General features: G+C 38.3%; 1 protein-coding gene across 1 annotated transcript; it reads left to right on the top strand.

Annotated features, from left to right (window-relative positions):
• The first annotated feature begins 21 nt into the window (after window positions 1–21).
• On the top strand, window positions 22–14,041 carry KBTBD2 (kelch repeat and BTB (POZ) domain containing 2). The gene is made up of 4 exons (XM_014541104.1): window positions 22–67; window positions 8,335–8,840; window positions 9,899–10,064; window positions 11,346–14,041. Exons 2-4 carry the CDS (start codon window positions 8,671–8,673, stop codon window positions 12,852–12,854), a joined length of 1,845 nt encoding a protein of 614 aa, XP_014396590.1. The 5' UTR covers window positions 22–67; window positions 8,335–8,670; the 3' UTR covers window positions 12,855–14,041.
• The last annotated feature ends 464 nt before the right edge of the window (window positions 14,042–14,505 follow it).

The raw sequence follows: 14,505 nt of genomic DNA on the forward strand, positions 1-14,505 counted from the left end.
CCCCTTGTGAGCCGCTAGCGATTGTTCAGGGAGAAAGCAGGCGCTGCCCTTTGAGACGGGGAGTCGTGTACGTGTTTACTTTAGACCGAAATGGGTAACTCATTGGAACTCGACCACCGACCGCCCTCTCGCGCTGGATTGAGAAACCGTGGAGTGGAAGGCGATCCACTCGTGGATGAGTAGTTGTTTTGAGTTCGTTCCTTTGTATTTGCTGGCTGAGCAGTCCAAGGGGTCTCTATAGCTGGCCCAAGGGGAGGAATGTACGCCCCGTGGGCGCAGGTCTCTAGAATTGTCCGCCGCCGCGGTGGCCCCTCCGAGTGGAAGAACAACAACAACCCGGAGGGAAACGCGGCGCGTGCAGGGTCTGCGGGTGGGAAGTGGCTGCATCACTGGGCCGCGGAGGAGCGCAGGCTGCAGGGCGGGTCACGTGCTGCCCGTATAGGAGGACTCTGTCTGTCTGTCTGTCTGGCTCCCGAGCGCCCTGGCATCCGGAAACAACCCCATCGGCAGCGGGGTCTCACCAGAAGGACCTTTCCTCCTAATTAGCAGGGTGCCGGTTTGTGTGTGTCTTGCCTCTGAGTGGTGATCGTGTTTTAGGTAACCTTTCGTAAGGGCTTTTTTTTTCCCCCTGACGTTGTTTCAGGACTTTGTCTATGGCCTAAAAAGTCCACTGAAAAGTAAAACCGGGCCATCCTTGTCCAGTCTCGATGATGTGGAATTTAGTTTTTCTTTCCATCCGCTTGCTACCTAGTGTGAAGCTGGCTTCTTCACTTTGACCTTTTGTTGGTCTGGTGCTTTTTGAAGGCCTTTTCGGTGGGGCCCTGAGGTCCTCCAGAGGTGGTCGCTGTTCAGTACGCTGGTCGGTAAACTCGCCAGGACTCGGGCCGCGCTGTGGGGCATGCGTCAGAGTCCACGCTTGCACACACGCTGCTGTTTCCTCCGCACAGTTCTGTAGGAAGAGTTGTGCATGCTGTAACTCTTCTACCCTTTTGCTCTCATCGGAAGCATTAGCACAAAATGTGAGCGTTTGTTATTTACAGGTGGGAATAGAGGTGTCATAGGACTTAAGTCTACACTCTTCCATAGGTTTTCTTTCTCTCGGTTAATGGAAATAATGAGGTGTTTCATACCATCCAAACATTGAACAATGCATGTGTTTATGGTGGATGGTCAGTTCCTGGAAACTGGAATGCAGCTTTATTTCACACATTTAGAAAAGAGTTGTTTTTCTCCTTGCCCACATTGCTAAGACCAGGAAAAAAAGATTGATCCTGCTGTCATAAAGTACATGAATGAAAATGCCAGAGTCCTTTATTATATCTCTGTCTTATCATTTTCAGTTTTGTGGCATTTGAATAGAGCAACTAATATTTGAATAACTCAATATTTGAAGTGATAGATTGATTTCAAATAACTTTTAAAAGTATATGAAGGTTACTCCTGGTTCCCTTGCCAGGTATTTGCAGTACCTAGATTCCTTTGGTGTTGGAAGAAGGGATTATTATAAGAGATTTGGAGAAAATATAATCATTTTATGAGAGGTGCTGTAAATTTTTTTCCCTTTCTCTACTCCCACACCTCTGACACGTGGTTGCATGCAGTAGCTTCCATGGTAGGCAGAACATTCTATTCCTCAGTTTGTCCTTTATTTTTTAAAGAAATTGAGAAACATCAGTTGTAATCATTAAGTGGCTATGCCCCTAATGACCTCATGAGTATGTTTGTATAGCTGGGAAATACTTTCTTCTGCTATTGTGATTGAAAAGATCATTGATTTGGTGGAAAATGAAATCCCAGTGAAAAAGTTAGGGTCAGTTTGGCTTTACCGAAATTTAGCTAAAGCTTTCTTTAGTCACCATGCAGAACTGAGAGGAAAAAAGTAATATCAAAAATAAAAAGACCTACCACCCATAATTATTCTGTCATAGATGGCGCCTCCTTTATGTTCTTATTTAATTTTTTAAAAGTATAATTTATTCAACTTGTGACCTGAATTTACTTAGGAGTTCTGAGCATAGTTTACTTGATGGAGCCATGTAGTCTTTCCAGTGTGGTTGGAAAGGAGGAACATGGGAATAGACCTAAGCTCTGAATTTGATTAGAGTAGGGGACACTGTACTGAAGTTTATCAAACTTGGTAAGTGTTTGTTTCTTAATTGGTGTTTGTCACAGCTCCAAAAACTCTGTTTGTGTAGTGGTTGACAATTCAAAGACTAAGTCTTCCGAGCATTCTCAACTGTGAGGGTTGTTTTGATAACTTGAAAGCAAACTATTTCTGGCACCAGTCTTTTGTTCTCCCTCAAGAGAGGCCTGTCTCCTCATTGAAGTGAAGAAAGGCTTGTTTTATGACTGGTGCCTCCCTGGCCCTCATTTCCTTTTTCTGTACTGGCACCAGCCTTCTCAGGATTAGTCTTTGTTGAATTAGTTTGTTTCATTTGTACCATCAAAAATACTCCCTAAAAACTTTGAACGAACTTCTCTTATCTAAAATACCGTTCACCCAGGGTGAAATGAGAACTGTGTTTAAGTGCTGAGACCCTGTAATTGGGACCCCTAGACCTGGTACTGGTGTGGAGATTCAGGAGTTGGGAAAAGGCTACAAAAAGCTTCATCAATGATGCATAAAAAACAAACAAACACAATTGTATATATTTATATAGTAGTGCTGTGTGTCAGTCACTCCTCCAGCCTCTTTATAAAACTCATTTAATCCTTAATTCATTGAGAAGAGCTTATTTTTATCCCTCATTTTACATCACAGAAAGTAAATAACTTTAAAAAGGTCACACAACCATTAAGTTGCCAATTGGGCTTTCAACACGTAATTTGGCTTCACAGTTTTTGCTCTTAATTTTTTGGCAATATTTAACATCCAGAAAGCCTTGGGTTCTTTCCAATAGAAGTTTTCAGTCTTCTGGGTTGACAGTGGTAGCAATGGAAGATGCAGCACCACCTGGGTTAGTAATACACAACTTGGAGGTGCTTCTGTACAGGTGATGACCTGTAGCCCATTGTGGGCCCTTCTCTCTATCACTGTGTTGTCCCTGCCCTGTTATTTCTGTGCAGTCCTTGTTTGCACCCTTCTCATTTTTTTATCCTTCCTTTCTTTTAACATACACAGCTCAGTTAACTGCTGATCAGTCTCATTGATTATTTAAGGGAGAAAAACCAGCTGCAGTAATTTTCCCTAAGAGGTGTTTCAGGTTTTTAAGTAGAATTATATATATTACTATGGATTGCTGACTGATTTAATCCTAATGATCATTTAATAAGAGAATGTTTGGTTTGAAATTATTTTGTGTAGTGGAATTCACTCATTAGAACCTTGGAAGCTTAGACAAAGTATATTAGAACCTAAATTTTATGTCAAAGTACATTATACTTTATTAGTTCCTGAATTTCATTATGTTATGTTTGTATGACTCCTATTTCTTATTCTTAGTCTAGTTGACATTTTTCACTATGAAATATGTTCTAATGAGCTGCTCTAAATGTAAGACTTTCCTAATAATCAGGAATTGTAGCCTGCAACAGTGATTTCCCAATCTCTGCCCCTTCTTTCATTTAATTAATCCAAGTATCTACTGTCTTAATGCAAGCATTGTCTTGTATACATCTTCTCTTTCAAATGTATGTAAACATTACATACATTTGCAGATATTGTAGTTGATAAAAATGAAAAGTAATTTAAGTGTTTCTCACTACAATCGTTTTTTTTCTCATTGTGGGTTTTTTCAACAGATTCTCGTGGAGAGGAATGTCCCTTTTTTAAAACCTTTATTTTGGAGAGGAATGTCTTGATATCTTGTTCATACTAAATACAAAAAGTATTTAACATATAGTAGGTGGGGAAAGCAGTTGTGTGATTAGGTGTGAGATGTTAAAATATTTCAGTTGAAAAGAAAAGTGAACTATATACAGGTTAGATAAAGAATTATATTCAACTTTGAGGCACTTAAGTTTTGTGCTTTTTCCTTGTTTTTGCAATCTGAAGGGAAAACATTATAAGAAAAACAATTTTTTTTGCTTTTAAGTAATTTTATTTTTTCTACTTTTTGTTACTTTAATTTCCCATAGTACCTTGGCAATGCTGAAAATGAAAATAAAAATACAAGGATGTATTTAATATAATATGTATGAGCATGTATCACACCATTTGAGGGGGCAGTTCAGACAATAGGAACAAACCTAAGGAATGGACAGGATAGCCAGATAACTCTTGTCACTGATTTTTAATATTTAATCAAGAAACAGTCTGACAGCAGAGATTGGTATATGTGGCCTGCAGCCTATAGATAAAGTTTTAGTGAAATAATCATGTCCATTTGTTTAAATATTGTCTGTTGCTTTTTGCAGGCTATAACAACAGAGTTAAGTATTTGGGACAGATACTTTGTGGCTTACAAAGCCTAAAATATTTTGTCTTTGTAATGAGAACAGAATAGTACTCCTTTTGAAAGTTTTTTTTTAAATTAGATAATCATTTGCATATATTAATAAATTCAGTAGGTGTTCAATAAATTTTTCCTTCCTCTGCAGTGTGAACCACTGTTAGCAGTGGGGCCAGGTGCCAGCTACCTCCTTTGCTCATACAATTTGTCTTATGGTAAAGAATAAACTTTCTTATCTCTGTCAAAAGTTTGGAAATGAAAGATCAAAACAGCTAGATTTCAAGATAAATGTTTCTTATACCCAACTTGGCTTGCTTATTATTTACCTATTCACTTCTTTTGGCTATTTAGTTTGTCTAGTTTTGTTTTAAAACACCCTGTTTTTAAGGGACAGTCATGGTTTTGGCTGTAGTCTATACTAAGAATAAATGCACTTGGTGTGTTGGCACTGTAGTGGTTGGCCACTCAGCCTGATTACTTATAGTTCAATGACCAACACTTACTAGAGAACTCAATAAACATTTATAAAGTTAGATTTCAGTAGCCATTAATTTATAATAGAAGATTAAGTAAACAATTTCCTTGATACCTGAAAATTACTTTGAGGATGCTAACGTCTACAGATAATAGGATGTAGCACTTATTTTGAAGCGAATTTTAATATAATTCAGTGATATGACAGTATATTTATTAAAAGGAAAATTTGTATAATGTGTCAGATCATTAATAGTTAAGTAATATAGTACAAACTGTGAAATGTTTTAGAGCATTTAGGCCAGTGGTTCTCAACCTTCCTAATGCCTCGACCCTTTAATACAGTTCCTCATGTTGCGGTGACCCCCAATTTCATTGTTACAAATTGAACATAGTTAAAGCATAGTGATTAATCACAAAAACAATATGTAGTTATATATGTGTTTTCCGATGGTCTTAGGCGACCCCTGTGAAAGGGTCGTTCGACTCCCAAAGGGGTCGCGACCCACAGGTTGAGAACCACTGATTTAGGCTATCAATTTCTGTTGTTTTTTAGGAAAGAAGGAATCTTGTTATAGAAAATGTTCATGTTACAGGCATTTGAAGGCTGTTGGTTGGTCACCTTAAACTTAACTTTTCACATTTTTTAGTTAATACATTTTGAAGTCTATGTTCCCAGTAAGTCATTTAGATACCACATTAAGTAAACCTTTATTTACCTAATGTGATATCTAAATGATTTGCTTTTTTCTGTCTATTTTAATATTAAGGTATCCTGAATAAAAATTATCTTAGGATGAAATTTACCCTAAATTACGGAAGTAGGGGTGTATAAATCAGTGATAATGAGGATTACATAAAGTTGGCTAACTGATGCTCTAAAAGCAGTCTTCAATTATTTTAATAGTTTCATATGTAATTAAAAAAAAATCTAAACATAAATTAAGTGCGGCCCAAAAAAGTCACTGCAAAAAAAATCAGGTCATAGCAGGAGGTTAAAGAAATTACCGGAGTGAGCCTGTATAGCTAGCCTGCAAGGAATTCCGGGGGCTAGCAGTACAATCCAAATCCATCCTGGCCTTGGCGGCCAGTTCCTACCACCTGGTTTAAATGTGGATGGGGATGATTTTGGGCCCTGCAGCTAGTGTTAGAACTTTCAGTTTATTAATGCATGCATTTCTGTAAGATAAATTCCTAGAGATAGAATTGAGTATTAAGCATTTATAATGCCAAATATTATACTTATGTAATACTTCACTTGCAATTCCGAAATTCAGAAAGCTCTTAAAACCAAGTTTTAATAAAGCTTTGCCTATGAAACCTGACCTGAAGTAACATGAGGCTATATATAGTATTATTTTTCACACTGTTCCTGTTTCCTGCAGTAAGGATAGTAATGTTTGATTATGGGGTGCTGCCCATACTCTTTGAGAGAGCCTTGTAATACATGATACATGCACCACATTACTCTATAAAATCTGAAAATTCTAAATTCCAGAGCATATCTATCCCCAAGAGTTTTGAATAAGGCCTTGTAGGTATGTACCAACTTAGTCCTCTATAAGAAAGCTCATTTTCCACATCCTCACTAACACTAGGCTTTGCTGTATTAATATGTGAAAATAGCCAGTGATTTTAGGTTTTATTGGCCTTAGAGGTTGTAGTAAATAGTAGAACTTAGATTTATAGTGCAACTCCCAGATCTGGAATAGCAAAGTCATTACTTAACTGACCCAAAGTCACATTCTACCTTTGCATCTGTTTCAGTTACTTCCATAGTTAACTTGGCTGGGAATTGGACAGTTTACACCAAGTTAGCAGTTTCTGTAATAGTATAGTTGGGCAGGAAGTACAATGTGATCTCTTTGACATATGAATGGTATTTCATGAGTGTTAGTGGATCCAATCATGCTCATATTTTAGGTTTTGTGTCAGCCACTTTCTGATTATGGGAACTAAGAGTCATCTAGTTAGTTCTAAATTAGCTATTACTAGCTTTCTGTATGGGTTTCCTCTCTTTTCCTTATTTGTAATTTCTTTGTAATACTGCAGTAATAAATATTATTTCAAGAAAGAGGCCCAGGGCACAGATTCGTGCACGTTGAAAGGAAATTAATTAGAAGAAATATTTTAGAGGCTGGGGAAGGACCGCAGGAGGTTGGCTCCAGGGCGGGTCTAGCCCAGTCCCGATCAGCCGGACCCCAGCAGCAAGCTAACCTACCGGTCAGAGCGTCTGTCCCCTGGTGGTCAGTGCATGTCATAGTGACTGGTCGAACGGTTGAATGCAGTCGGACACTTAGCATGTTGGGCTTTTATTATACTAGAGGCCCGGTGCATGAAATTCATGCATGGGGGTGGTCTCCTCAGCCCGGCCTGCACCCTCTTGCAATCCGGCACCCCTCAGGGAATGTCCGACTGCCAGTTTAGGCCTGATCCCGCAGGCACCCGGGACCACAGGCGGCTTCCCTCCCCCCAGCCTGGCCGCAGGCACCCAGGATGTGGGCGGCTTCCCCCAGGCCGGGCCCCGGCTTAGTCAGGAAGGATGTCCAGAAGACGTCTGGTCTATCCAGTCTAATTAAAGTTAAACTTTAATTCAGTGGGAGCTTTCTTTTTATAAATGGTGTACAATGTGGTTAAAATGTGGGTTTTTGTGGATAGCCATTGATTCCAACATTGTTGAAATAAGCCACTCTTCCTAATTTGAAATAAGTCATGAGGACAAAATTGCCCTCCTTTCTTGTGCATTCTTCCAGATGAATCCTCCGCAAATAGGATTTAGATAGGATTTGTATTAAATTTACACATTAATTTACTTATATAATATGGAGTCTTCCGTTTAAGAAAACATCTATTTTATCTTGTTTTGTGTTTTTGGTTTTCCCCCCAGTAAAATTGTGTGCTCTTATAAAAAATTGAAGGAATAAAATTAATTAATTTAAAAAAGATTTATAGGAAGGAAGCACTGTATGAAGATTAATATTACATAAACTTCCCTTGTAGAATTGAACTGCAGGCTTAAAAAATGTGTAGTTTATGTCTTGCAAATAAGTTGAGTCTATCATATAGTTTAATAATGTAAATTAAATACAAAGTTTTTATGAATGTATTTAAAGTATATCCCCAAAATGAGAATCTCTGAGAAAAAGGGTATTTTTTTCTCTTAAGTTATGGTCATGTATTGCCACTAAACAAATAACTAGAAGATCTGGCTTTGTGATTCAAATTCTTTTTTTTCCCCCAAATTCTTTTTTAAAAACTTTAAAAATGTATACTTATTATTGCCTCTTGTTTTCTAGAATGTTTATATTTTGTATTGAAGGTAAAATTACAGATGTTAATTTTCTTCAGTCTATTTTTAATTTTAAATGTGATAGACTTTTAAAAAACATTCCTTTCCTCATGTTTCATTTTTATGGTAATATAAAGTGTACTGGCCTAAATACTGTAACTGAACTTTTTTTCTTTTTAGTTACTCCAGAAGATCCACAGAATAGAGGATGTTGCCACGAAGCCTGCCTCTGTCTTTCACACTCAGCCTGCACAACCATTGCCAAGCTGAGACCGATGTCTGCAGACTGTGTTGACAAACTCTGAAGAGCCTAGTTAACACAGGATGACCTAGGAGTGGCTTTCCGTCTCTAACAAGAAACTGTTCATTAGTGACAGTGTCAGTCTTGGTTCTGAATGCTGCAGATCACAGCAGGCGGGATTTCTCCTTTCTTTATTTCTGAAACATTCACTTGACCTTCCATCAGTAAGACTGACTTTTCTAATTTGCTCCGGGAGATATTAATGGAATACAGTCATGTCCACTCAAGACGAGAGGCAGGTCAATACTGAGTATGCAGTGTCCTTGTTGGAACAGTTAAAACTATTTTATGAACAGCAGTTGTTTACTGACATAGTGTTAATTGTTGAGGGCACTGAGTTCCCTTGTCATAAGATGGTTCTTGCCACATGTAGCTCTTACTTCAGGTAAGTACTTTAACCTTGATTAGTTTGTCATTTCAAATGCAGAATCATAGCTTTTATTAGGAATTCTTTAAGCATTATTTAAATTTTAAAATGATAGATTCTTAACTTTTTGTTTACTAGTCTCCTTTTTGTCTGTCTACGTATTTGGACATTTCATATATATGGACTCATATACCATGTGGCTTTTGTATCTGGGTACTTTCGCTGAGTATAATGTTTTTGAGGTTCACCTGTGTTATGATACATATCAATACTTAGTTCCTTTTTATTGCCCAGTAGTGTTCCATGACAGACCTCGGAGATACTGTGGATTCAGTTCCAGACCACCACAACAAAGCAAATATCATAATAAAGCGAGTCACATGATTTTTTGGTTTCCCAGTGCACATAAAACTTTATACTGTAGTGTAGTAGTATGCAAAAGCATTATGTCTAAAAAAAAAAGTACATATTTTAATTAAAAAATAACCTTTCTGAAAAATACTGTTAGGTGAGCCTTCAGTGAATTGTAATCTTTTTGCTGGGTCTTACCTTCAATTTGTAAAAAAAAAACAAACAACAATATCTGCAAAGAGTGGTATGGTATGCCAAGGTGAAATAAAACAAGGTTTGCCTGTAAATGAATATTGGCGTTGTCAGTCAGAATGGCGTGGTAGAATAGAAGTTTGTATAACTTTGGCACTGGATTGTACTTTCGTGTTGTTTCACTCAAAAGTTTTCCCAAGAAGTTGTTCATTAGCAAATGCCCTAAATCGGCGGTTCTCAACCTGTGGGTCGCGACCTCTTTGGCGGTCGAATGACCCTTTCACAGGGGTCGCCTAAGACCATCCTGCATATCAGATATTTACATTATGATTCATAACAGTAGCAACATTACAGTTATGAAGTAGCAACGAAAATAATTTTATGGTTGGGTCACAACATGAGGAACTATATTTAAAGGGCCAGAAGGTTGAGAACCACTGCTAAATAAACATCCCATGTTGTCTAGCTTCTCTTTTTAGCTCTACATTTGTTTTACACTAAAAGCAAAGGTTTGTTTTTTCTCTCTGCTGTAGGGCCATGTTCATGAGTGGGCTAAGTGAAAGCAAACAGACACATGTACACCTGAGGAATGTGGATGCAGCCACCTTACAGATAATAATTACTTACGCGTACACGGGTAATTTGGCAATAAATGACAGCACTGTAGAACAGCTTTATGAAACAGCTTGCTTCCTGCAGGTAAGCAGTTTCTTCTGTTTACATTAACTGGTTTCTTTTTTAAAAATATTTTTTTTGTTTTAAGAGAAACATCGATTTTGTTCCATTTATTTGTGCATTCATTGGATGCTTCTTGTATGTACCCTAATACGGGATCGAACCCGCAACCTTGGCATATCGGAATGATGCTCTAACCAGTTGAGCTGCCAAGCCAGGGCTTTGTGGTTAATGTTTATGTGCCAGGTACTGTACTATATGCTCTATATAGGTTCTATCTAATGCTTACAATAATTATTTGTAAAGATTTCCCCATTTTATACATTTGAGACTTAGAGAAGTAGCTACTTGACTAATAGGGTGCAACTTTTGAATCCAAGCAACCCAACTTTTCTCCATAAATTGCTTTTAGTTAACCACTGTGGTTTTTTCTTTACTTTTTAACCTCTGTGATGTTGAATAAGTATAGTAGGTTAACACTTCTGATTCATCTGAGATCTACTTTTCCTTCTTAAGAAAAAACAAACCTAGAAAACTTAGAGTGGCTAGGTTAGGTCATCTAAATGTAGATAATTTAGCCCTGGCCGGTTTGGTTCAGTGATGAGAGTGTCAGCCCCTGCACTGAAGGGTTTAATTCCCCGGTCAAGAGCATGGACTTTGGTTGCAGGTTTGGTCCTGAGGCAACGAATATATGTGTCTCTCTCACATCAATGTTTCTATCTCTCTCTCCCCCTCCCTTCCCTTTCTCCCATGCTCTATAAAAATAAGGAAGTAAATAAATAAAGATAATTTATAACTATACAGAAATGTATTTGTTATTCCTTTGGTTGTCTTAGCTCTCTAGATAAGAAAGGCATATATAACTATTTTTAGTCATTATACATGGTTTACTGGTTTTATTTGACTATCTTGTCCATATTGATAAAACCAGATTCCAGCTTCTCAACAATGTTCATTTTCTGTACTATGATTTACTTCCATCGTTTTCATTTGGTTCTCTCAATTACACATTTTTAACTTATACGTGAATTTCCTAACGTTTCCCTTTCGTTTTTTAAGAGCCTGTTTAATGTCATACTACTGGCTCCTAAATGAGGGCAGTTAAGTAGGCCACTGGACAGGTGGGAAAAATGCAAAGCTATATGTACAGTCTTCTAATTTTATTATTACAGAAAACATCTCTTAGCCCAAAATAAGTATCTAAAAATAAAAACTACAGTATAGGGATCTGATTAATATACCAGTATCTACACAAAATAAAATGTGTCTGTTCTGCCTTTATCAACTTTTTTTCTTTTCTTTTAGGTAGAAGATGTGTTGCAACGTTGTCGGGAATATTTAATTAAAAAAATAAATGCAGAGAATTGTGTGCGATTGTTGAGCTTTGCTGATCTGTTCAGTTGTGAGGAATTGAAACAAAGTGCTAAAAGAATGGTGGAGCACAAGTTCACTGTTGTGTGTCACCAGGAAGCGTTCATGCAACTGTCCCATGACCTCCTGATAGACATTCTCAGTAGTGACAACTTAAATGTAGAAAAGGAGGAGACAGTTCGTGAAGCTGCTATGCTGTGGCTAGAGTACAACACAGAAGCACGATCCCAGTATTTGTCTTCAGTTCTTAGCCAAATCAGAATCGATGCACTTTCAGAAGTAACACAGCGAGCTTGGTTTCAAGGTCTGCCACCCAATGATAAGTCTGTAGTGGTTCAAGGTCTGTATAAATCCATGCCCAAGTTTTTCAAACCAAGACTTGGGATGACTAAAGAGGAGATGATGATTTTCATTGAAGCCTCTTCAGAAAATTCTTGTAGTCTTTACTCTTCTGTCTGTTACAGTCCCCAAGCAGAAAAAGTTTACAAGCTCTGCAGCCCACCAGCTGATTTGCATAAAGTTGGGACCGTTGTAACTCCTGATAATGACATCTATATAGCAGGTGGTCAGATTCCTTTGAAAAACACAAAAACAAATCATAGTAAGACAAGCAAACTTCAGACTGCCTTCAGAACTGTGAATTGCTTTTATTGGTTTGATGCACAGCAAAATACCTGGTTTCCAAAGACGCCGATGCTTTTTGTCCGAGTAAAGCCATCCTTGGTTTGCTGTGAAGGCTATATTTATGCAATTGGAGGAGATAGTGTAGGTGGAGAACTTAATCGGAGGACCGTAGAAAGATATGACACTGAGAAGGATGAGTGGACAATGGTGAGCCCTTTGCCTTGTGCTTGGCAGTGGAGCGCAGCAGTTGTGGTTCATGACTGTATCTACGTGATGACGCTGAACCTCATGTACTGTTACTTTCCAAGGTCTGACTCGTGGGTAGAAATGGCCATGAGACAGACTAGCAGGTCTTTTGCTTCAGCTGCAGCTTTTGGTGATAAAATTTTCTATATTGGAGGGTTACACATTGCTACCAATTCTGGTTTAAGATTCCCTTCCAGCACTGTAGATGGGTCTTCGGTAACTGTGGAAATTTATGATGTGAATAAAAATGAATGGAAAATGGCAGCCAACATCCCTGCTAAGAGGTACTCAGATCCCTGCGTTCGAGCTGTTGTGATCTCAAATTCTCTGTGTGTGTTTATGCGAGAAACTCACTTAAATGAAAGAGCTAAATATGTCACTTACCAGTATGATCTGGAACTCGACCGGTGGTCTCTGCGGCAGCATATATCTGAACGTGTACTGTGGGACCTAGGGAGAGACTTCCGATGCACTGTGGGGAAACTTTATCCATCCTGCCTGGAAGAATCTCCGTGGAAACCACCAACCTATCTTTTTCTACCGGATGGGACAGAGGAGTTTGAACTGGATTGAGTAATGGTTGCACTACCACCTGTGTAGTTGGGAGTTCAGGAGGTGCACGCCTGATTTATGTGCTTTGTCATTTTCTTTGCTAAATAAGAGAGGCTATGAAAGGACTAATATGAGTACATAAAAATCTATCTTTGATAAATTTTATTTTTATGCCCTACTTAATATTTGCATCAGTATAATATATATCAGTGAGTCTTGCAGAAAGATATGCTTCCATAATATGAAATTGATTATCCAATAATTGTAATAATTTTATGTGTATCATGAGAGCATAGAATCTGGATTATCTAACATTGTTAGCCCTGTGTATGTACAGTTCAAAAAGTTCACTTATTAAACTAGTTTCCTGTTCCTAGTGTGGTATATCACAAATTGTGCTGAGGTTATTTTAGCATATGTATTTCGTTCCTGTGCTTCTGTTCTGAAGTCCTGGAATACAGTTTTTCGGTGTAATTAGTTCGGCTGCACTAACACTAACGTCCATGTTGGAATAGAAATGTCTCAATCCTGTACTATAGTTGAGGAAGATCTTCCATTTTATGGTATTACACAGGGAGAGCTAGGACTGCAGGACCAGTCTAACTATACTATTAGGTGCATGTACTCTCTTTCTCTTTCCACTAACTTATACTTGTCTCTAGAATACAGGTCTTCCAATCAGCTGGTCATTTACCAGGTATAGACTTAAGTTGCTGGGCTTGCAATGAAATTTGCTAGTCCCTCATTGTGCGGGTCTGGGTGGAGCATTCATCAGTAAATGCCTCCACTTTCTGTATTACATTAACATTGGCTCATGCGTATAACTACCTGCTGCTGTTGTATTTCTCCATCTTAAAGATTTAGAGTGGGTCAGCCAGGTCATTACATCTTAATTTAATAACAAGCATTACTGTAGAGTGATTGTGTAGATACCCGTTAGCCGTCAGGGTGTGTTTTTTTAACCTGTTGTGTGTGGGTAGGATTAGAAGGGTGAACTGTTCAGGAATTCTCTGCACTGGCTGTGCGGACAAGCAGGTAACAAGTGCTGCTCTGGCATTCATCCAGGAACCACTAGCAGTAGCGGCGCTGCCCATCTAACATGAGCACAGGTGCTTCACGACAAACATTACTAGCATGTTCAACTGCATAATGTTCTGGCACTGTATTTCGAATGACATTAATTTATTAAATAAGTTGTACATATTCAATATTTGTTTTTCTTTTGTGATGGGAATGGTTTAATGGTGTGCTTTTAGTTTTAATTTTACTGGGTCATTTTACCTTGTTAATGTGGTTTCTTCAGAATTTTGAGTATATATAAAAAATTGTGATAGGAGCCTTACTGTATCAACGTAAACTACAGATAAAAAGCAATGCCTTTCAACCCTAGTTGCATGTTAGGATCATCTGAGGTGCTTTTAAACCTGGGGGTGGTGCCTGAGCCTCATCCCTAACAAAATGAACTCCAGTCTGGGGGGTGGACCTAGCCACAGTATCTATGAGAACGGCTTTAAATTCAGGCATGCCTCGGAGATTCTGCAGGCCCAGTTCCAGACCACCACAATAAAGCCTTTTGCTGGCGGAGGGCTTACCTTCAATTTGTAAAATTGCAACCTGTGAAACGCGATAAAACAAGGTGTGCCTGTATAAGGATTTGATTCTAGGTTATCAG

The sequence above is a fragment of the Myotis brandtii genome, unplaced genomic scaffold (genome assembly GCF_000412655.1).
Source record: "Myotis brandtii unplaced genomic scaffold, ASM41265v1 scaffold260, whole genome shotgun sequence".
NCBI lineage: Eukaryota > Metazoa > Chordata > Mammalia > Chiroptera > Vespertilionidae > Myotis > Myotis brandtii.